Source organism: Pongo abelii, chromosome 3 (assembly GCF_028885655.2).
Source record: "Pongo abelii isolate AG06213 chromosome 3, NHGRI_mPonAbe1-v2.0_pri, whole genome shotgun sequence".
In the NCBI taxonomy this organism is placed as follows: Eukaryota; Metazoa; Chordata; class Mammalia; order Primates; family Hominidae; genus Pongo; species Pongo abelii.
This window is the reverse complement of record NC_071988.2, coordinates 159,365,103-159,387,126: the sequence shown is the minus strand read 5'-3', so window position 1 is coordinate 159,387,126 and position 22,024 is coordinate 159,365,103. Positions and strand designations below refer to the sequence as shown.

Genomic DNA, 22,024 nt, shown 5'->3' with positions numbered 1-22,024 from the left:
TCTTGGAGTTTTTTTGGGGGTACACTTATCAAATTCTCAAAGAAAATTTTCCTAGAACTAATGGAATTAGGTTACCTTTCAATTCTCACCCCAACTTTGAATAGTCACTAATTCCTTTCTTTGCTCTTTTGGTGTTTGCAAAGGGGTTCGCTAAAGCCTGAATTGATATAATTATTGGCTCAGATTGTTAGAGATCTAGGCCAGATGGCTATGGGTTTCTAAAGTCCCCCTTGCTTGTGGTAGTTTTCCTAGTTTGCCTATAGGGTTTGAGGATCAGCAATTTGAAAGGGCTACAAACTTGTAAAACAGTATTATTCATGGGGGCAGAATGTTCATCAGCGTGACCCAGTACTAAATACATTCATTATAGGCATTTCTATTCTGCACAATTTGCCACACAGCACTGGTTTCAGGAGGGGGAAAAAAGACAATGGCTTATAAAATGCTTTTGAATGCCTAAAAAGAAGGAGAATTCACGCTGAGACTCCTCTGCTTTCTTTTTTGGAAAGAGCCTTCTTAGTGACTTTAGCTGAGCTCTGCTGAGAGTAAGCAAAGTGGAAAAATCAGAAAATTACTTTTTTTATACGTTTCTGGGGGGCAAAATAGAGAGTGGGAAAAAATAAATGGAAAAAAGTGACACTGAGATTATGTGAAACAGCAAATATGCAAGCGGATGAAGACAGCTGAGGAATAATGCAAAAGGTCTGAAAAAAAGCAGCAAAAATGGAGCCACAATAATAAACTTAAAAGGAATTGCAGAGCAGAAAGAACATCATAAATAATCATATTTTCAAATAAGAATACCATATCAGTTTCTGTGACCTGGATAGAGCACAAGCCTCCCATGATATTTCCTAGCATTTTGATGCACACAAAATGCAATTTTCAGCTCAGGCATTTGATTTGTCAGTGTAAACAACCTTTGGGGTTTTTAAAATACATATCTGAAGTGTTTTCATAAATAATGCATATATTATAAAAAATTTGACTTGTAAACTATTGAGTCCATGTCCCCCCAGTATTCACTGCAAAGACTAGCCATGTATAGATAGTGCCTTTTGGTAGAAATTGGCATGCTAAAGCTTGCAGTGTCTTTTCCCAAGATAAATAGAATTTTTTTGAAGTGCAGGACAAAGAAATATTACAAACAATTTTGCCCAAACTCAAGGAAAGAAATCATACAAAGTAGAACTATAGTGTTAATTAGTTCCAAATTCTGAGGTGTTCCCTTAAGTCTTGCTAATTAAGAGAAATCAAGAGTGCAAGATAGCCCTTTTTTTATCTTCAAAGAATCAAGATGAAAGAAAACAGAAAATGAAACCTCTTTACTTGTTCCGTTCTTTAAAAACAGAGCTCCAAGAAAATCTGCTTGTGCTCCTAGAAGGAGAAAGGCCCAAGTATTTACAGAGGGAGTGGGGAAGAAGGTGGTCTGAGAAGCATAATTAGAAGCAAGTTTTCAAATTGTATTAAATTCCTCCACCAACAAAACGCACTTAGAGGTATTTTAAGTTAAACTAGCACTTAAGGACTATGAAAAGCAAGATGATTACATGTCTGTGGCAGAAGAAAGGGCAATTAAGAAAACAAGAAGAATTTAACGTGCCATATAAATAAAGGCGACCAGAAGTTGATTTAAAGTTTTTCTTCTGTAATTTGTCTCCCCTTTGTCATGGCACGCTCAGAGAAAGTGAATGCAGTAGATTGAAAGGCGGAGGGGGAGTGGGGAGGAAGAAGGAAGGAACAGGGAAGGACTGGCTCCCATCTCCTCCCCCAGCCCCCACCAGCCCGTCTCCCCTTCTCTCCCTTGCGCACCCTCCCCCGCCTTCCTCTTTCTCCGTCTCTTTCTCTCCCACCCTCCACTCTCGCCCTCCCTCCTTGGGTGACTCCATCAGCTTTTGATTTGGAAGCACGCTGATTGGCTGGAAGCGATTCAACACACGCTGGGCAAGAGCTTTGTCTGAGTTGAAGTGAAGTTGTACAGATTTTAGACTGGAGTCAGCAATCACGGGTGTTTAGTCTGCAGCCGAGCAGCTAAAGGGAGAAAGAATCGCTCAGGAAAGACACACTGCAGACTCCGCCGGCACCCTGCAATAGATGGATTCCGACTACACAAGGGAGAAAACGTGGAGGTGACACTCTTCTGCCTGGAAAGAGGACGAACGACCAAACAAACGCAAGGACTGGAATCCATGCCGAAGATATCTGGAAGTCGTGACACGGTGTGTATAAAACAAAAGTTTGCGAGCTGTTAATTGCTGTGCTGTGTTATTAAGAGACGCTTTCAAGTTTCAAGTACCAAATGTAGCTTTACGTTGCCAAAGGAAGTTGAGGCAATTGCTTTGCTGTTTTAACTTGTTCTGTGAGGGAAATCTCATAAACTGACCAATGCACCGAATGAATGCTAAAATGCACTTTAGGTTTGTTTTTGCACTTCTGGTAGTATCTTTCAACCACGATGTACTGGGCAAGAATTTGAAATACAGGATTTATGAGGAACAGAGGGTTGGATCAGTAATTGCAAGACTATCAGAGGATGTGGCTGATGTTTTATTGAAGCTACCTAATCCTTCTACTGTTCGATTTCGAGCCATGCAGAGGGGAAATTCTCCTCTACTTGTAGTAAACGAGGATAATGGGGAAATCAGCATAGGGGCTACAATTGACCGTGAACAACTATGCCAGAAAAACTTGAACTGTTCCATAGAGTTTGATGTGATCACTCTACCCACAGAGCATCTGCAGCTTTTCCATATTGAAGTTGAAGTGCTGGATATTAATGACAATTCTCCCCAGTTTTCAAGATCTCTCATACCTATTGAGATATCTGAGAGTGCAGCAGTTGGGACTCGCATTCCCCTGGACAGTGCATTTGATCCAGATGTTGGGGAAAATTCCCTCCACACATACTCGCTCTCTGCCAATGATTTTTTTAATATCGAGGTTCGGACCAGGACTGATGGAGCCAAGTATGCAGAACTCATAGTGGTCAGAGAGTTAGATCGGGAGCTGAAGTCAAGCTATGAGCTTCAGCTCACTGCCTCAGACATGGGAGTACCTCAGAGGTCTGGCTCATCCATACTAAAAATAAGCATTTCAGACTCCAATGACAACAGCCCTGCTTTTGAGCAGCAATCTTATATAATACAACTCTTAGAAAACTCCCCGGTTGGCACTTTGCTCTTAGATCTGAATGCCACAGATCCAGATGAGGGCGCTAATGGGAAAATTGTATATTCCTTCAGCAGTCATGTGTCTCCCAAAATTATGGAGACTTTTAAAATTGATTCCGAAAGAGGACGTTTGACTCTTTTCAAGCAAGTGGATTATGAAATCACCAAATCCTATGAGATTGATGTTCAGGCTCAAGATTTGGGTCCAAATTCAATCCCAGCCCATTGCAAAATTATAATTAAGGTTGTGGATGTTAATGACAATAAACCTGAAATTAACATCAACCTCATGTCCCCTGGAAAAGAAGAAATATCTTATATTTTTGAAGGGGATCCTATTGATACATTTGTTGCTTTGGTCAGAGTTCAGGACAAGGATTCTGGGCTGAATGGAGAAATAGTTTGTAAGCTTCATGGACATGGTCACTTTAAACTTCAGAAGACATATGAAAACAATTATTTAATCTTAACTAATGCCACACTGGATAGAGAAAAGAGATCTGAATATAGTTTGACTGTAATCGCTGAGGACAAGGGGACACCCAGTCTCTCTACAGTGAAACATTTTACAGTTCAAATCAATGATATCAATGACAATCCACCCCACTTCCAAAGAAGCCGATATGAATTTGTAATTTCAGAAAATAACTCCCCAGGGGCATATATCACCACTGTTACAGCCACAGATCCTGATCTTGGAGAAAATGGGCAAGTGACATACACCATCTTGGAGAGTTTTATTCTAGGAAGTTCCATAACTACATATGTAACCATTGACCCATCTAATGGAGCCATCTATGCCCTCAGAATCTTTGATCATGAAGAAGTGAGTCAGATCACTTTTGTGGTAGAAGCAAGAGATGGAGGAAGCCCGAAGCAACTGGTAAGCAATACCACAGTTGTGCTCACCATCATTGATGAAAATGACAACGTTCCTGTGGTTATAGGGCCTGCATTGCGTAATAATACGGCAGAAATCACCATTCCCAAAGGGGCTGAAAGTGGCTTTCATGTCACAAGAATAAGGGCAATTGACAGAGACTCTGGTGTGAATGCTGAACTCAGCTGTGCCATAGTAGCAGGTAATGAGGAGAATATCTTCATAATTGATCCACGATCATGTGACATCCATACCAACGTTAGCATGGATTCTGTTCCCTACACAGAATGGGAGCTGTCAGTTATCATTCAGGACAAAGGCAATCCTCAGCTACATACCAAAGTCCTTCTGAAGTGCATGATCTTTGAATATGCAGAGTCGGTGACAAGTACAGCAATGACTTCAGTAAGCCAGGCATCCTTGGATGTCTCCATGATAATAATTATTTCCTTAGGAGCAATTTGTGCAGTGTTGTTGGTTATTATGGTGCTATTTGCAACTAGGTGTAACCGCGAGAAGAAAGACACTAGATCCTATAACTGCAGGGTGGCCGAATCAACTTACCAGCACCACCCAAAAAGGCCATCCCGGCAGATTCACAAAGGGGACATCACATTGGTGCCTACCATAAATGGCACTCTGCCCATCAGATCTCATCACAGATCGTCTCCATCTTCATCTCCTACCTTAGAAAGAGGGCAGATGGGCAGCCGGCAGAGTCACAACAGTCACCAGTCACTCAACAGTTTGGTGACAATCTCATCAAACCACGTGCCAGAGAATTTCTCATTAGAACTCACCCACGCCACTCCTGCTGTTGAGGTAAGATCATAAACCGCATCAATTCATTGCAATGTTAGGTGTTAGTGTTCAGGAATTGTGTTTACTAGTTCTTAAATGTTTTCATTAATAAGTAACAATACTAATACTGTGCAAATTAGGTAGGATACAAGTTACATTGTGAATATGTAGCAAAGATGCACACGTTAGCATACTATTTTTAGTTTTCCTTAAGTAAATAACTTGCATATAATATGTGTAATATTGAAAAATAAATGTGAAGGTCACAAATGACTATGTAATTAGAGTCCCCTTGCTTCCCATATTAAAATAATGGGAAGCCAAAAAGTAGAGACTTGCTTTATTTTCAAGGTTATAGTCTTTACTGAACAAGTAAAAAAACTGAGGCCTTCAGACTTCTATTTCAATGCATGCTATGTTTGTCCAAGTTTGGAAGATTTCCTGACGTTTTTTAAACTACATGAGTTACAGTGTTGTATTTTACAGTATTTTCCATGTATTTTTATAGGTGGTCACTTTATCTGAATTATAAAGAAAATAAATCAGTTATTTGAAAGGGAGTCTTCTTTCACAAAGTAAAAGTCAGTTGTATTAGGTCATCCAAATCTCTCTGAGATATATTTTAGTTATAGTTGGTAGCTGGCTGCATGGTCCGCCACAGTCCAGCATTTGCAAATCTTTTAAATAGAGATAATATGTTCAATTACTTAGTTGAAATAGCAAGTAACTGTTTTTCTTGCTTAAAGATTGTGTTTGGAGGCTTGTTTCCAGGAATCAGTTCTGTCTATTTGGTTTCCAGCAGGTCTCTCAGCTTCTTTCAATGCTTCACCAGGGGCAATATCAGCCAAGACCAAGTTTTCGAGGAAACAAATATTCCAGGAGCTATAGGTATGAATTATTCTTGTGTTACCTATTAAGTCTCAACATAAATGCTGAAGAGTAAAAACTGTAATTTTTTTTTCTGATTTATCTTTCCAGATATGCCCTTCAAGACATGGACAAATTTAGCTTGAAAGACAGTGGCCGTGGTGACAGTGAGGCAGGAGACAGTGATTATGATTTGGGGCGAGATTCTCCAATAGATAGGCTGCTGGGTGAAGGATTCAGCGACCTGTTTCTCACAGATGGAAGAATTCCAGCAGGTAAGAGGGTAGTGATAGATAAATCTTTATTTTCAGGTCTACCGTGACACCAGTAAAATGAAAAATTTCTCTCATGCTTATATTGTTTCTTTATTTGTCCCTTGCACTAAAGTATTTATAATATGTTTTATAATATGTTCATCACTGTTTAGTAATGAACAGACACTGAAACATTTTAACACTGTTTTCTTAAATTTCATTAAGCAGTTGGAAGAGAACGAGTAAGCATGACAGCTTCATAGGACAAGAAGAAAGGGGTAGGGAAAAATCAAAAAAAAAACCACTTTCCTCCCCTTTCCACCTCATCCGATACAGCCATAGAACACGGTTGTGTAACTCTTTGCAAAATTATTGGGTGGTGGTTTTTATTCAGTTAAACTGTTTTGGCACAGAGTGGTGAACTGGACTGTAATTTGGAGGATGCATTTCCTGTGATGGGCACCAACTCACAAAATCAGAGACTAAAATACACTAGAAATTGTACACTTCAAGCATTAAAAATAGGAGAAGGAATGCATCTTTGTAAGTGGTAAGCACAGAATATTTTTGCCAACATTTCATTTTGCTACAGTAGAAGAGGCACAGGGACCCAAGAGTGGAATTTTTAAGTACACAGCTAGATAGAAGAGATGCTATTAAGTTTCGAACCACGTTTTCCTTAGCGTTTCTTCCCTCTAATTCTGCAATAGAAACTCTCTGAACTGAGTAAATACTGATTATATTATCCTAGCAGCCCCACTACTAAAGACTGCAATATTAAATCAACCTTAGGAATACATACGTGTGTTCTTTTGGCTGCCTATATTTCCAAGTTTCACTGAATGTGGATCAGTGACTGCCATTTGATATATGAAAGATAGAACAACACAATATCACCCATATTAGTTCCATCGCACCTCTATTTTTGAATACAGATAAGTAAGAGAGTTTAGGAAATAAACATGAGGGAGCCTCAGGCAGCTACAGGAATTCAAGAAAATCAATATAGCTGACATTCCATATCAGCAGGTTCCACATCCATAGATTCAACCAACTGTTAATCAAAAGTATTTGGATTAAACAATAAAAAATAGCAATACAACAATAAAAAACAATACAAATAAAAATACAGTATAACAACTATTTACATAGCATTTACATTTATTAGGTATTTTTAGTAACCTAGAGAAGATTTAAAGTATTTGAGAGGATGTGCGTAGGCTCTATATAACTGCCCTACCACTTTATATAAGCAACCCAATTTTGGTATCCACAGGGGGCCTGGACCAATCCCCTTTGGATACCAAAGGACCACTGTGAATAGAAACTCGAGCACTCGTAAGTGAAGTAGTGATGGCAGTAGCCAGAGCGGTATTAATATTAGGAATAGTAGTAGCAATAGTAGTTACCAACTATGCCCCCAGGTTTACTCCAGTCTCATGCAGAGTTCGATACCTGCACTGCCTCTCCTAAGGCTTTGCCAGGAATTAGTAGTAGTGACAGTAGTAACAGGTTTCTAATTTTTTTTTTTTTTTAAGATTTGGAAACTGAAACTTATAAAGGTTAGAAAATGCATCTCAAATCAGGCAGTTTGTACTTGGGAGACTGAGATTTGGACCAATCCCTGTACTCTTAGACACTAATCTATCAAGTATGTGAAGTAACAGGTTTTTGTTGTTGTAGTAATTGTTTTTAAGTAGAGTGTCCTCATTGTTCTTACGTTCTAAAGACTTATGACATACTCTGTAACTATTAAATGTTGATTATTTAATTCTGTTATTACAGTAATAGATACTATAATATATCTCACAGGATGAATGTATGGGGGGACTTCTAGAGACAATAAGGCATGCAGTGTACCTGAGAGCCTGTTTGCACAGTCATGGTGTCTGTTTTTTGTTTTTGTTTTTAATGCATAGACTTTCTTGACCAATTTGAACAGAAATCTCTGAAAATTTAGTGGAATATATTTAGAATCAGATACTTTGCTCAAAGAGAATCAGTTTTATTATTCATACTTGGGTAATAAAGGAGATGCCTAAACTACAATTCTGTGATCCCGACAGAAGCCTAATTTTGAGTATTAATCCTTGATTTTAAATAATGTAATTTCATTTCATTAAACAGAAAAGTAACATAGTGGGCATGACATCAATATTGTATTATATATTTTTAGATTTGTATAATGTTTATTCATCGAAATTTAAATTTATCAGCATACTTAACTGAATAGCTGCTCTAATTACATAACCTTGGTATTTTGGGGATTAAATGATCCTAAAGTCCCTTTTAATTCTGAAACTGTAGAAATCTAATAGCTAATTATAAAGTTTTTTTTTTAGGTCAAAGTTCTTTTACTTTTTCTTATATTTTCTAAGTTGCCACCTCCACGTAAGTTTGTGGCAAGGAAGTTTTCTAGCACTTGGAGTAAATAATAATAATAATAATCACAATAATAATAATCACAATAATAATAATAGATGTTAAGGAATAAAGACATTGGGGAAACAATAGGTAGACATAGATAAACTGTAGAAAACTGAATTGTGTTTAGTGAGTGATGTTAAGCTCCCTCAGTATCACATTTCTATTCAAAATTAGGAGTTCACCTTTATATCATCATTAATAATTCCACTTAACATGAGACAATTTTTGAAAAAACAATCCCATATTTGCACAATCATACTTAACCATGGGTGTGGCTGGAGAGTTATTTTGCTTGTGCCTAACATTGTGTTACAACAAAATACATTATGGTAGATACATTTCTGCCTTACTAGGTACCTGCCTTCATCTGAGGTGTGGTCAAAGCTATCCTGGAGGTATAGAGCACCAGGAAGTCACCAATGGTCCGCAAAGTATATTCATGTTTGACTACTGTAGACTGCAATATGCATACTGTGTATCTATACAAAGATAACTATCCCTTATTTAATGAGTATAATTTTGATGACACATATTCCAGTTTATTGTTTACCCTGGCAACTTCTGGAGGCATAATAGGGTGTAAAACTTGTGTTTTGCAAATTTATATTCCCAGGAAATATCCCAAGTAGAGAAAAACGTAAGTCCACATATGAATGCCATTAAAAGAGATCAGCACAGTTTCCAAAGCATTTATATTTCTAGGACTAAAGTGTCTTGTTCCAACTGTTTTTCTGCCTTAGACTTTGAACAAATATAGATTATGTTATGTTGCATTGCCTGCCAACGGGGTCATTTCTGGTCATTCATGCTATTAATTCTCACACAAATATCCTGCATTTTGAGCAGTTAAATTGGTATGCATTTTTTGTCTGTTGGCTCATGTTTGCCAACATACTTTCTTACTCATTCAACTTTGAACTATAACACTAAGCATATGCCCGCAAACATCTCCATTTTCCATTGCATTCACTTCACCAGGATGATTTATACAGCCGTTTGATTTTGTTTCTTGTGATACTCATTTTTCTTGATTGAGTCCAATCCACTTTTCATCAGTCTGTCATCTCTGATTACTTACTTTAAACATTCTTTTTAAATTCTATGTTCTCTGCTTTCTCATGGCAGGTATCCATGAAAGCCCATCTGTTCTGGCCTTTCTTCCATGACAGGTTTAGTGTGTCAGTGTGCAAAGTGATATTAACTGTCTAGTAACTCCTCCCTTTGTCAAATCTTTCTTTCATACAGCTTGAACAACATTTTGAGAACATTTTAATCCACATTTTTGGCTCAAAATCAATACTTAACTCTTGTTTCCCAGCAACACTGAACTAAACTATTTATCTTGGCATTCAAAGGGCAATGGAATCCCCTCTTAGCTTATTAACTCTCATATGTTGCCATCTTTGTATCTTTTGTTATAGCTAGAAGCATCTCCTCACTTAATACACTGATGCTTTGCTCATGGTGTCCTTCCTACCTGAAACTGGCTTCTCGTCACTTTGCGTAACTGAATCCTATTCATCTTTCAAAGTTTGTTTTAGGTGGCTCTTTCTTTTTCAGCTTCCACCTCCACTCTTTTTTCCTTTCTTGACATGCCCTTAGCATCATCTAGTTTGACACTTTGCCTGTGTTTATGACATCATTTGCTACACTTTACTTAGAGCTATATCTTTTCACAACTTTTGAGAGCAGGGTGCTATTGTTGCACTTCACATGTAGCGGACTCATAATGGATAACTGATTGATCACCTGATGACTAGTGACTTGATAGAAGCAAGGCATACATATTTCTTCTCATATATCTGCTTCCTGCCCCACCAATAAGGTGCAGTGCAGTGACAAAATTCATAGTCTTATAGTGGTAAAGAAGATGCTCTCCTTTCACCATGTTCCCCCTCCCCAGAGGACACTTAACTACCTAGCAGAGCTTTCAAGGAGCAACAGAAAGATTAGCCACTTGCACCACTTGTCAACAAGCCCTGATCACTGGGATATAGTACGGAACATTTGTGGCACTGAATTACTTACAGATTGAGAATGTTTTCAGTCAGTTCCCTGGGGACAAGGTTGACGATATCAATGAAGTTGCAAGAAATGCCCTCTTCTGCACCATTACTCTTCTATTTCTCTTATTTTTGCCATCCTTCCCTCCATTAGTCTTTTCTCATCAATTTTTCTTGTTATTTTTCATTTTTAAGTTAATTTATTATTTTACAATTAAAGCTCCACTTATTTATTGGGATGAAGTTGCAAATAACATTCACTGTTTAAAAAATTTCTATGACCAAACTTATTTTTGAGCATGAACTTTCAGATTGCGTTAGTTACCTAAATCGTATTTTTGCATTGTATTGTTGGCTATATGTTTATTATATTTAGGTCTTTAGAAAACTAGGTCATTTTCAGTATTCTTACAAGCCTTTCCTTTCCCTCCAATCATTAAGCATTAAAATAAAGTGAATCAAACAACTAAGTCCTTCCCAAGCCTAAAACTACAGAGTTAAATAAAATAAATGAAGAGGTGTCAGCAGGTCTGTTTTTCTTCCTTCTGACAGGATATGAGTAAGACAATAGAGATAGGTCTAAGTTCCATTTTCAGAGACCTGGGGAATTAAGAAGGAAAAAAAATCATTACCATTATGATTGTTATTTTGCTGCTGAGAAAACCTCATTGCTATTAAGTTATTCCAATTACTTTCAACCACTTTTGTTTTGTCCACATCAAATTAAAAAAAAAAAGTTGGTAAATATTTCCAAGTAGTAATAATGCAAGAAGTCAGGAAATCTAAAAAAGCTTTTATTCTTAAATCATTCTTGCTTATTTAAATGTAACCTTTCATAACAAATTGCACAATTTTTCTTCATGCTTACCCTCTTTCTCTTTCCCCACCTTGATTCACATGGAATTGGTGTTCACACTTTCTCCACATTTTTTTCTGCTTCATTGTATTTCTAGTTTCCTAGTGATTCAGCTTTTTTCTCACTCGCAATACTTGATCTCATTTTGTTCCTCAAATTATCCTCCTTTTCATTAAAACTTGAGGTCCATATTTGGGACTCTTGCAGTTTAAGAACAGAATTATCTCAGATTCAAGCAGAGAAAAGCAGCAATTTCTACGCCTTCCATCAAAGACCATTACTTCTTTTTTTTCAGAAAGTCAACATTATTTTCTTCATGTTTTATTTAGAAAACATGTAGTGAATACCTACTGTATGCAGGCACTTTACCAGTTGCTAGTGATACCACAGTAACTGCAATAGACAACTTGTTTCCTCTAATAAGGGAATGGGCATCCTTCAAGAGTTATCTTTTTAGCAATAATTTGGGAGGAAGAGGAATCTTTCCAAAGTAGATGGATCTACAAAATTAGCTCTTAATATATAAGTATAGCTAGTAACAACGTAATGTTCTTTTAAATCTAAGAGAATTATTTTGCATTTTCTGCATTCTGCTCTTTGCTCTAAAATGAAATCATAATACTGAAGAGACTTATTTCTCACTGAAATAAGTCAATGGTTTATAGAGTGTATTTTACATCTTTTCATTTCCTTGTCATGTAGCTTAGTTATTGTATTTGCCAAATGTAGAGGGGTTTTTTCCTCTTTATTTTCCTGCTTTTCTCATATCATCTATTTTTTTTCCTATGATTGTGGCCACTCATATTCCCATAAGAGCATTAGAACATCTGTAAGACCTAAGGAATGGATTTTTCATATTCTTCATCTTTTGATGACATTTTCATATATTTGAATATAAATATATTTTGAAACTTTAAAAGAAAACTTAACAGGGTAATTGCAGATGGCCACCCAGTAGCTGAGGATACTTTTCACTGCTGTGTTAAGTAATAAGTCAATAAATAATTTGTAATATCTTTAAGAGAGATTAATAAGTATAATTACCTTATACCTTATTATATTCTCATTGCTTCCATTAAAACTAAAGTAATACTGAAGAAGTTACACAAAGGTATGTATTACACAAGAATTAATGGGTGGCATTCTAAAGTTATAGGTTTCACCTTACAAGTCTGTTCTTTAGAATTTATGTTCAGCACTTATTTCATCACTCACACCTAGTTCTTCACATGTATACTTTATCAACCCGTCTTATCATTATTCAAGTAGCAGAATATTCTTACGTGATCAATAAGGAAAAAAAGTACACCAGAAGATAACACTTATGGAGGTCTATAAAACCAGTGTTCAAATTAAAGCCATAATTGTAGTCCAGCTTTTGTGTATAATAATAGGTTGGCATCATGGAAATAGTTTAAAATTGTCTCATTCTATTTTTTATTGTAAAATTGCATTTTTGCATCATTTTGAATCGTGCTAAGTATAATAATGAATCCCCACTGTTTTTCTTGAGTGCAGCTATGAGACTTTGCACGGAGGAGTGCAGGGTCCTGGGACACTCTGACCAGTGCTGGATGCCACCACTGCCCTCACCGTCTTCTGATTATAGGAGTAACATGTTCATTCCAGGGGAAGAATTCCCAACGCAACCCCAACAGCAGCATCCACATCAGAGTCTTGAGGATGACGCTCAGCCTGCAGATTCCGGTGAAAAGAAGAAGAGTTTTTCCACCTTTGGAAAGGACTCCCCAAGCGATGAGGACACTGGGGATACCAGCACATCATCTCTGCTCTCGGAAATGAGCAGTGTGTTCCAGCGTCTCTTACCGCCTTCCCTGGACACCTATTCTGAATGCAGTGAGGTGGATCGGTCCAACTCCCTGGAGCGCAGGAAGGGACCCTTGCCAGCCAAAACTGTGGGTTACCCACAGGGGGTAGCGGCATGGGCAGCCAGTACACATTTTCAAAATCCCACCAACAACTGTGGGCCGCCACTTGGAACTCACTCCAGTGGGCAGCCTTCTTCAAAATGGCTGCCAGCCATGGAGGAAATCCCTGAAAATTATGAAGAAGATGATTTTGACAATGTGCTCAACCACCTCAATGATGGGAAACACGAACTCATGGATGCCAGTGAACTGGTGGCAGAGATTAACAAACTGCTTCAAGATGTCCGCCAGAGCTAGGAGATTTTAGCGAAGCATTTTTGTTTCCATGTATATGGAAATAGGGAACAACAACAACAACAAACCCTGAAAGAACTGGCATTGCCAAATAGTTGCATTTATCATAAATGTGTCTGTGTATATTGAATATTAAATACTGTATTTTCGTATGTACACAATGCAAGTGTGATTATTTTAATCTGTATTTTAAAAATACATTTGTACCTTATATTTATGTGTAATTTAACAAACAAATTTTATTTTTTTACTCCCATGACAGACATGTTTTTCCTAGTCATGTAGAAACTAGCCACTGTTCAAATCTGATACACAATTCAACCACAAAGTGTAAAGGCACTGCTTAGATTAGTTTTGTTGGGGAAGAATTATTATGTTGTATGAACAACCCCACTGAAGCATTATACAATTCTTAATTCCATTAAGTGATCCCACTTTTTTCAATAACTTTTTAGACATTAAGAATCATTAAAATTGTTGATTCTTTTTATTTTATTTTTATTTTATTGTTATTTTCTCTACTTTCTACTAGCCCTAATAGTTGAACTCTTATAGGAAAATCGAAAGATAAAGTGAAAGTTTATTTCAGGACTGAGAAATATCTTGAAGGTTATTTATTAGATGATTATTTCAAATGAACTTCTTATAGACAATGATGAAAACAGAACTAAAGTCAATGTTTCCTGACTCCAAGGCCCCTACTATTCCAGGCCATCACACTGGCCTGTTCCAGAGAATATTTCTCTCATAATATTATTATCTACTTATAATTACGGTAAACAATAAATTTTATTCCATCCTTGTGGTATGAAACATGCTCCAAGGAAATGGAATCTGTCCTTTAAATGGATAACAGTATGTGTTCTAATGGCATAAAATATTACTGGATAAAAACAGTTATGTCAGTGTCTCTCCTAAGGTAGTAAATATAATTGACTTATTCTGAACCCATTCTATTTTGAATCTTCCCCTTTCCTCTCACAATACTTGAACATTTTAATCTTTTGGAATGTTGTCTTTTTTTGTTATAACTATTCATTTTTAGCTATTGTCTCCAGTGCATGATCTCATATTTTTGCTTTTATTTTTAGTATAAGAACATTTATAAAATCGCATTTTTGTTACTGCAATTGTTTTATTTGTTGTGTGGCAAATGAGAAATCCTTTATTTATTGTGCTGTGATCTCTCTGTGTGGAATGCCTTGGTGAGAGAGATGCTTATTATGACTGTTATCATTTCTGACCAAGCTTCTATTAATGTTATTTCTAATAATACACTATCTTGATTGTACTCTTCAGAAAATTTTTCTGTCAGTGAAAATAAAAGAAAAATTAAAGTAAAGCTAAGGAACTGTCTATAAGTCAGAGTCCTGTTCCTACATATCTGTTCAAAAGTTTGGCATGCAGCATGCCCTTCCTGAGAGGGTGATTCAGTGTTGAGTTTCAAATAATAAACAGGCAGCATTCAGTTGGCTGGGCGAACAAGAAAAACACAATGGAAAAGGAATGAGTTTGAGACTTGTAATGGGAATGAAAATAGTAAGCCATATTCCAGCTAAATAAGTTAAATGCATTTGGGGAATAAAGAAAAAAGAGTAAGCAAGCAAGAATTGCTTGAATATTTTTCAAATTACAAAAACACATACTTTCTCAGGACATTTTGTATTAAATTGTGCAGGATAAAAAGATATCCTTACAATGTTTCCAGGAGGCAAGAATATTATCGTCCCTGGCTTGCTAGTCGGGAATTGAAATACTGGGAAAGTTAAGTAACTGAAAAGTGACTAAAATTCAGATATTTGAATTCTCAAATAAGTACCACATTAAATAGAATATATTACCTCTTTCAACAGGCAGATTTTCCTTTATAGGAGAGATTGCAATTACAAGTGAAATTTCAGTATGTTTTTCAGTAGATTATACACACGAACGCTAACCATATTTAAATACATTCTGCCTTTCAACTTCACTTCCTTTCAGTGTATATTACCATTAAGAAAAAGACTTTTATATCCTCACTGTTGTTAATTTAAAGCACCAGCAGTAATATGGGAAGCTAAGCTGAAAACCGCTATTTTGAATAATGTGAAATAAATAAAATGCAATATTTCATTCAACACAAAACTTTTGTGTATTGTCCATATTCCAAGAATTTCATGTCTCAAATTCCCTTGTTTCTCCAGCCTTCTCCATTTATTATTGCTTCCCATGTCCACAGATTAAGAGAATATAAGTGCAAGATTTTAGCTTTTTGCTTCTGTTCCTTTCACCAAGTAATATCCTTTTAGTGAAAGCTGGGATGTCTGATGCTATCATAGCAATCTAATCTCTCATCAAGTTTGTATCACCTCTTTTTTGATACCCTACCCTTCCTCAGATTGAAACAACAAAAAAGCACTGACACATTCTTTCCTCCACTTATTATTTTTAATCCCTTTCGTTCTAATGGATTATTTGAAATGTTCTTCAATGATAATCATATATTAAGGAAATTATCTTCAAAAAATGTAACTCAAAACTGAATCTATTGCTTAACAAATCCTCCTTAAATGCTTGTTTATAGAATGATGAGAATTAGCTTTCTTCAAATTCTTGTAAGTTATTAACATTGTTATTAATTGCTTATTGATTTACTTATTGATCTTAGCAGATGGGGCTTATAACATTGTTAATCATTTAAATTGTTGTTCTTCCTGTCACAAATATTTAAATTTGCCACTTACCAATAGGTAACTATTAAGGTAAAGATGAGTGAGTTATTAAGTTATTGTCTTATTGAAGTCACTGAAGAAGTCACATTTATGAAACTCAGCTTAGTTTTCTTGTTTCATTCTTTTGATACTGGTGATCAGAAAATATTCAAAGATGAATTTGAAACATTGACACTTTAAAATTTAAAGATTGTAGATCTATTTTTAAAATGAGCAATATTATACTGGATTACTTGTATGGGTGAAAAATGCATTGTCTGACATGGCAGCTTTCAACGTGGCAGAAACTAACAGAACTGTCCCAAGACTGTCTTACATGTTTTGACATTTCTATTCCATTTCAGTATATCTGGATAATGTATCATCACAAGAATGAAACAAAAAAACTAAGCTGATTTTCATAAATGTGACTTCTTCAGTGACTTCAAAAATTAAGGATATACTGAACTCCGAATAAGCAATACATGTTGCTGTATAAAAATTAAAATCTGGACTGGGCGTGGTGGCTCACACCTGTAATCCCAGCACTTTGGGAGGCCGAGGCGAGTAGTCAGGAGATTGAGACCAGCCTGGCAAATATGGTGAAACCCCGTCTCTACTGAAAGTACAAAAATTATCCATGCATGGTGGTGCACGCCTGTAGTCCCAGCTACTCGGGAGGCAGAGGCAGAAGAATCACTTGAACCCAGGAGGCAGAGGTTGCAGAGAGCCGAGATTGCACCACTACACTCCAGCCTGGGTGACAGAGCAAGACTCTGTCTCAAAAATAAAATAAATAAAATAAAATATAAAATAAAATAAAATAAAATAAAATAAAATAAAAAAATAAAATAAAATAAAATATAAAATAAAATAAAATAAAAAAATAAAAATCTGCTGAGTGTGGTGGCTCAGGCCTGTAATCCCAGCACTTTGGGAGGCCTAGGCGGGTGGATCACTTGAGGCCGGGAGTTCGAGACCAGCATGGCCAATATGGCAATACCTCATCTTTATGAAAAAAAATACAATAAATTAGCCAGGTGAGGTGGTGCACACCTGTAGTCCCAGCTACTTGGGAGGCTGAGGCAGGAGAATCACTTGAATCGGGGAGGCGGAGGTTGCAGTGAGCCGAGATCGAGCCACTGCACTCCAGCCTGGGCAACAGAGCAAGACTCTGTCTCAAAAAAAAAAAAAAACAAAAAAAAACACAGGCAGATCACCTGAGGTCTGAGGTCGGGAAGTCGAGACCAGCTTGGCCAACATGGTGAAACCCCATCTGCACTAAAAATACAAAAATTAGCCGGGCATGGTGGCATGCACCTGTAATCTCAGCTTCTTGGGAGGTTGAGGTAGGAGAGTCACTTGAACCTGGGTGGTGGAGGTTGCAGTGAGCTGAGATTGCACCACTTCACTCCAACCTGGGCTACAGAGTAAGACTCCATCTCAAAAAAAAATTAAAATCCAACCAAATGATGCTGGGCACGGTGGCTCACGCCTATAATCCCAGCACTTTGGGAGGCCAAGCCAGGCGGGTCATTTGAGGTCAGGAGTTCAAGACCAGTCTGGCCAACATGGCGAAATCAAGTCTCTACTAAAAATACAAAAATTAGCCGGGCATGGTGGTGTACGCCTGTAATCCCAGCTACCCGGTAGGCTGAGGCAGAGAGAATTGCTTGAACCTGAGAGGCAGAGGTTGCAGTGAGCTGAGATTGAGCCACTGCACCCCAGCCTGAGCAATACAGAGAGACTCCATCTCAGAAAAAGAAAAAGAAAAAAAAAATCCAACCATATGAAAGTCTTAAAGATTTATGTCAGTTTAAAGAAGAATAAAAATAGTGCAGGCATTTCAAAGGAACAGCACATTTAAATTCCTTAATTGCAGGTTGAATGCCCAAAATAAAGCCACTTTTACATTTATAAGCTGTTTTAGGTTGTGAAAGTGTAAGACACCATACTGATTGTAATCATTTATAATATTTGGATTTCTCTGTGAATGATAGCAATAATACTGTATGCTACATAAAATGAAGTTTTAATTTGATAAATTAGGCTATTTGGGCCACTGAAGTATCATCTGGTTCAGTTAAGTTCCTAGAATAAACCTAGTCACTGTTTCTGAGATAATTAAATGATATTTACATGGAAATTGAAAATATTGTATTGCTTAAATTGTGGTTTCATTCTTTATCTGTGTAACTGAGGTCATAGTCAAGTATATACACTCTTACTACCAGAAAAAATAGGGACCCTTAATATAATCTAACCCCATAAAATAATTAAATAGGTAGACACTATATAATAGATATAGAAGTGGTAGTGTATATTTCTTATTAATTTATTATATTTTTATTATATGCTAGCATATATAACTTGTAGCACTGTTAAACACATTTTATGAGGAGCTAGCATCACAAAAATTGCTACCAAAATTTTCATACTTTCTGACTCTTAAAATTGCAATGACACATCCTACTCTGGCACTTTAAAATAATAGTTTTCTATTTCCTTTTATGACTTCTGCAAGATGCTCCTAATTCTTGTTTGCTTTCTCTGATTTTATCTCTTCAATTTATTTATTTAATGGTATTCTTCCTTGATAATTCACACTACTGTCCACATTTTATAGCACTCCTCTCCAAATTTTCACATGTATAGAGTTCCTCATATAATCACCTAGATTTTATATTTTTTTCTTATGTCTTTTCTTTGTCTTTTTTTCTTATGTCTTTTATATTTTTTCTTATGTCTTTTCTTTCTTATGTCTTTTCTTTGTTATTGATATAATAGGGATCATAATTTTGATATATAAAGCTAATACATTTTGTTCTCAATAAACCTTGCCTATGATTTATTGGTTTAATGAGAAGGTAAATTCATGCAATCAAGAACAAAGGATCATTTCTTTTTTTTCTAAGTTTTAAATTAAATGTTTTCGAGTGCCTAGAAAGAAACTAGTGTAGAAAATGTGGCTTATTGAGGGAGGAAATCATTTTTTTAATGTAAAACGCTTCTCTTTATGTATTAAGGGTTGGAATGGTGAGGTTGGAATTTTACTATAAATCAAAGTGAAATGCAGGAAGAAAACAGCATAGTGAATAAGAAAGGCCCCTTGCCACAGAATATAATGATAACTTAGCTAATTGTTGGGAGTATAAAGCCCTAGGGGTGAGTAAATTGAGAAGGGTAAAATCAGATGTTAGTATATTTTTTATTCCCACTGCCAATGATCTCTAGAAGAAATTACGAAACAAGACTTTGAAAATGATAATTTCTGTTTCCCTGACCCTCATGGCACAGGAGAGCAGACATGGAAGGAAGTGGTGCCAAGGTGTTTGCCTCTGGGAAACATCTTCCTCCTCAGTGCCTTTGGATAGATGTGTGGCCTAGGAGAAACTTAGACTTTATTCCTTGCTGAAATGGGGGAGGGGTTGATACTATAAGCCCTATTATATTTCAAAGTGCTTTTATCTTAATGAAGTCAGGCTTTCTAAAACCCCATGTACATTCCTGTTTTATTAAAAGGTACATTCTACAGCTTAAAATAGCTAACCACAGAATATTCTAGACATAAGAAGCATAGACCTTTCCTTTGGAAGTAGGCCTTTGTTTTAGACAGTGCTTTAGGTTCTAAATTATCTACAAAACTGCCAGTAAATCTTGTTACATACGATGTAATAAATCCCAAATATGCAACTAATAACGTTTCATGAATTCTAACCAGAAAAATGTTTTGCCAGTCCCTGCTTTGTGATTTGTATTTCTTCTGCAAACTCATGCCCGGAGGCTGTCAGTGTGGATTTTGTGAGCTTCCTCTACAACTTTTGGTATTTGTTAAGAGTTTTGGGTGGCAAATACATGAGATGGTAATGAGCAAAATGTCTCTATGGGAGACAGCTACCGAGGACAAGCTGCCCCACTGACTCAGTCCACTCACTGCTTTTTCTCCCATGCCTTTGTCCTCATTTTCTCCTTAGGTGGCATCTTAGTAGAAGGGCAGTATGTAATCATTCCTTTGTTCAATAAATAATTATTGTGCACTTACTATGCCTGAGACACTGTTCTAGGTTTGCTGTGATACATTGATGAACAAAACAGACAAAAAAGAGAGGAAGAGCAAAGCCTGCAGTACCAGTCCATGACTGTCATGACAGGCCAGGCCCACACCATCATACCAGTACAGGTGGACACTTCCCATCAGGTGTAATGAGCAGTAGAAGGACAGAGACATGACTCGAGGCCCTGCTTTGCTTACCAGTGCATCCGTTGACCATTACAGATGCTTAACAACTCTGTTGAATATGTGAATGACTGTGGGCTTCATCTTGAACCCATATGCTACCTAGGGAGAAAGACTAAAAATGTGACTGCATTCCTACCATTAAAAACTGAGTTATTACTTAAATGTTCTTAAGTATGAAAGCAGGGAGAACTAGAATAACATTAATTGACAGCATTCAGTGTTCTCTGCCAGCAGGAGGAATTGGAAATCAAGAACAACTAGAACCAGAAAGAAGGATATGTATCCACTTCTTTTTCAGTTTTCTAAGGACAATTCAGATACTTGGAATATTTGCCCTTTTCTCTGGGCATTTTTTCTAGATTAGGTGGTGTAATAGAAATTTCTAAGTTGATGTTTCAGTTCCACCCTTTATGGCAGTGTAATTGATCATGTCACATAACAAGTGTATACTTTGATTTCCACATTTGTACTGCAATTGAAATAATACTAATAACACTATTCCCCTCAAAGGACTGTTGTATTGGTCAAGCGAAACAAAAAAATGAAATCTAAGTAAGGATAAGGACATGGGAGAATTTATAATAGGAACATTTTGTTTTCTTGTGTCATTTTTCTACAAAAGGGCTCATCAGCTCAGGTGTAGTTATAGGAAATTAAACAACAAGTTTCTTCTCCATCTGAGATTTCACCATTTACATTTTTTTCTATCCGTTTGTAAGTGGATGAAAAGAAAAAAATTATATAAAAAGTAGAAGTTATAGTCAATGTTGGTATTAGTTGGGAAAGGCTAACAGTTACAAAAAGTAAACTCAAAATGAATAATTTTTCATACATAGCAGAAGTTTCTTTCTGCACACATAACAGCCAGTCTTAAGTGAAAGTACAATTTCTGAGAGAGTGACGTTCCTTCATGAGATCTTTTGGGGACCTGTACCATAGAGACTCTGCCATCAATGACCCATCATTTGGGAGGAATCTCATTTCCAACCAGGCACAAGGGAAATGATCATGGAGAAATACAACTAGGAGGTCATTAGAGACCAGCCTGAAAGTGTCACATGTTCCTTCTACTGATAGCTCATTGTCTAGAAACAGTCACATGACCACTTAGGGAGGCTTATGCTGGCCACTGTATTTTGGTGAGCCAGGCTGTTCCTATAATGCAATCTTTAGGAGTTCTAGCACCTTCAAAATGTCACTACAAGTTATTTATATAATTTCTACAGTAATTTTCAGTTTACTTCTCTAAGTTGCACATTAGAATCTCAATACCTAGAGAGAAGGAAGAGCATATTTTTATTTTCTGTTTTTTTTTTCTACAGAGACTAGTAGAGTTTTGACCTGTCAAAGGTACTCAATCACAAGTAAACATATAAGGAAAAAAATAATGTCATTTGAATCCTACACAGATCCTTCACAGTAGACTTTAATGGCTGGGAATGGAGGGTGAGGACAGGGAGTGGAATATGGTGAGGACAGGGAGTGGAATATGATAAGGATGTGTTAGTATACATAGTAATTATCAGAATCAACATCTTTTCAAAATAAATGTGACTGCTTGTTCCCAAATTCTGATAGGTATTGGAAAAGTGACTCCCTGATTGTGGGGGTGGGGGTTGGGGGTATGGAGCCTGCAAAGTAGATTGAGGGAAA

At 36.7% G+C, this 22,024-nt stretch overlaps 1 protein-coding gene across 2 annotated transcripts; it reads left to right on the top strand.

Moving 5' to 3' along the window:
- The first annotated feature begins 1,915 nt into the window (after nucleotides 1-1,915).
- PCDH18 (protocadherin 18) lies at nucleotides 1,916-14,788 on the top strand. 2 transcript variants are annotated; one of them, XM_054554507.2, is made up of 4 exons: nucleotides 1,916-4,872; nucleotides 5,654-5,739; nucleotides 5,830-5,993; nucleotides 12,777-14,788. In XM_054554507.2, the coding sequence occupies exons 1-4, from the start codon at nucleotides 2,386-2,388 to the stop codon at nucleotides 13,442-13,444; spliced, it is 3,405 nt and encodes a 1,134-aa protein (XP_054410482.1). In that variant the 5' UTR covers nucleotides 1,916-2,385; the 3' UTR covers nucleotides 13,445-14,788. The 2 variants fall into 2 exon arrangements, with proteins under 2 accessions (XP_054410482.1, XP_054410481.1); XM_054554506.2 differs by having other exon boundaries at nucleotides 1,928-4,872; nucleotides 5,651-5,739.
- The last annotated feature ends 7,236 nt before the right edge of the window (nucleotides 14,789-22,024 follow it).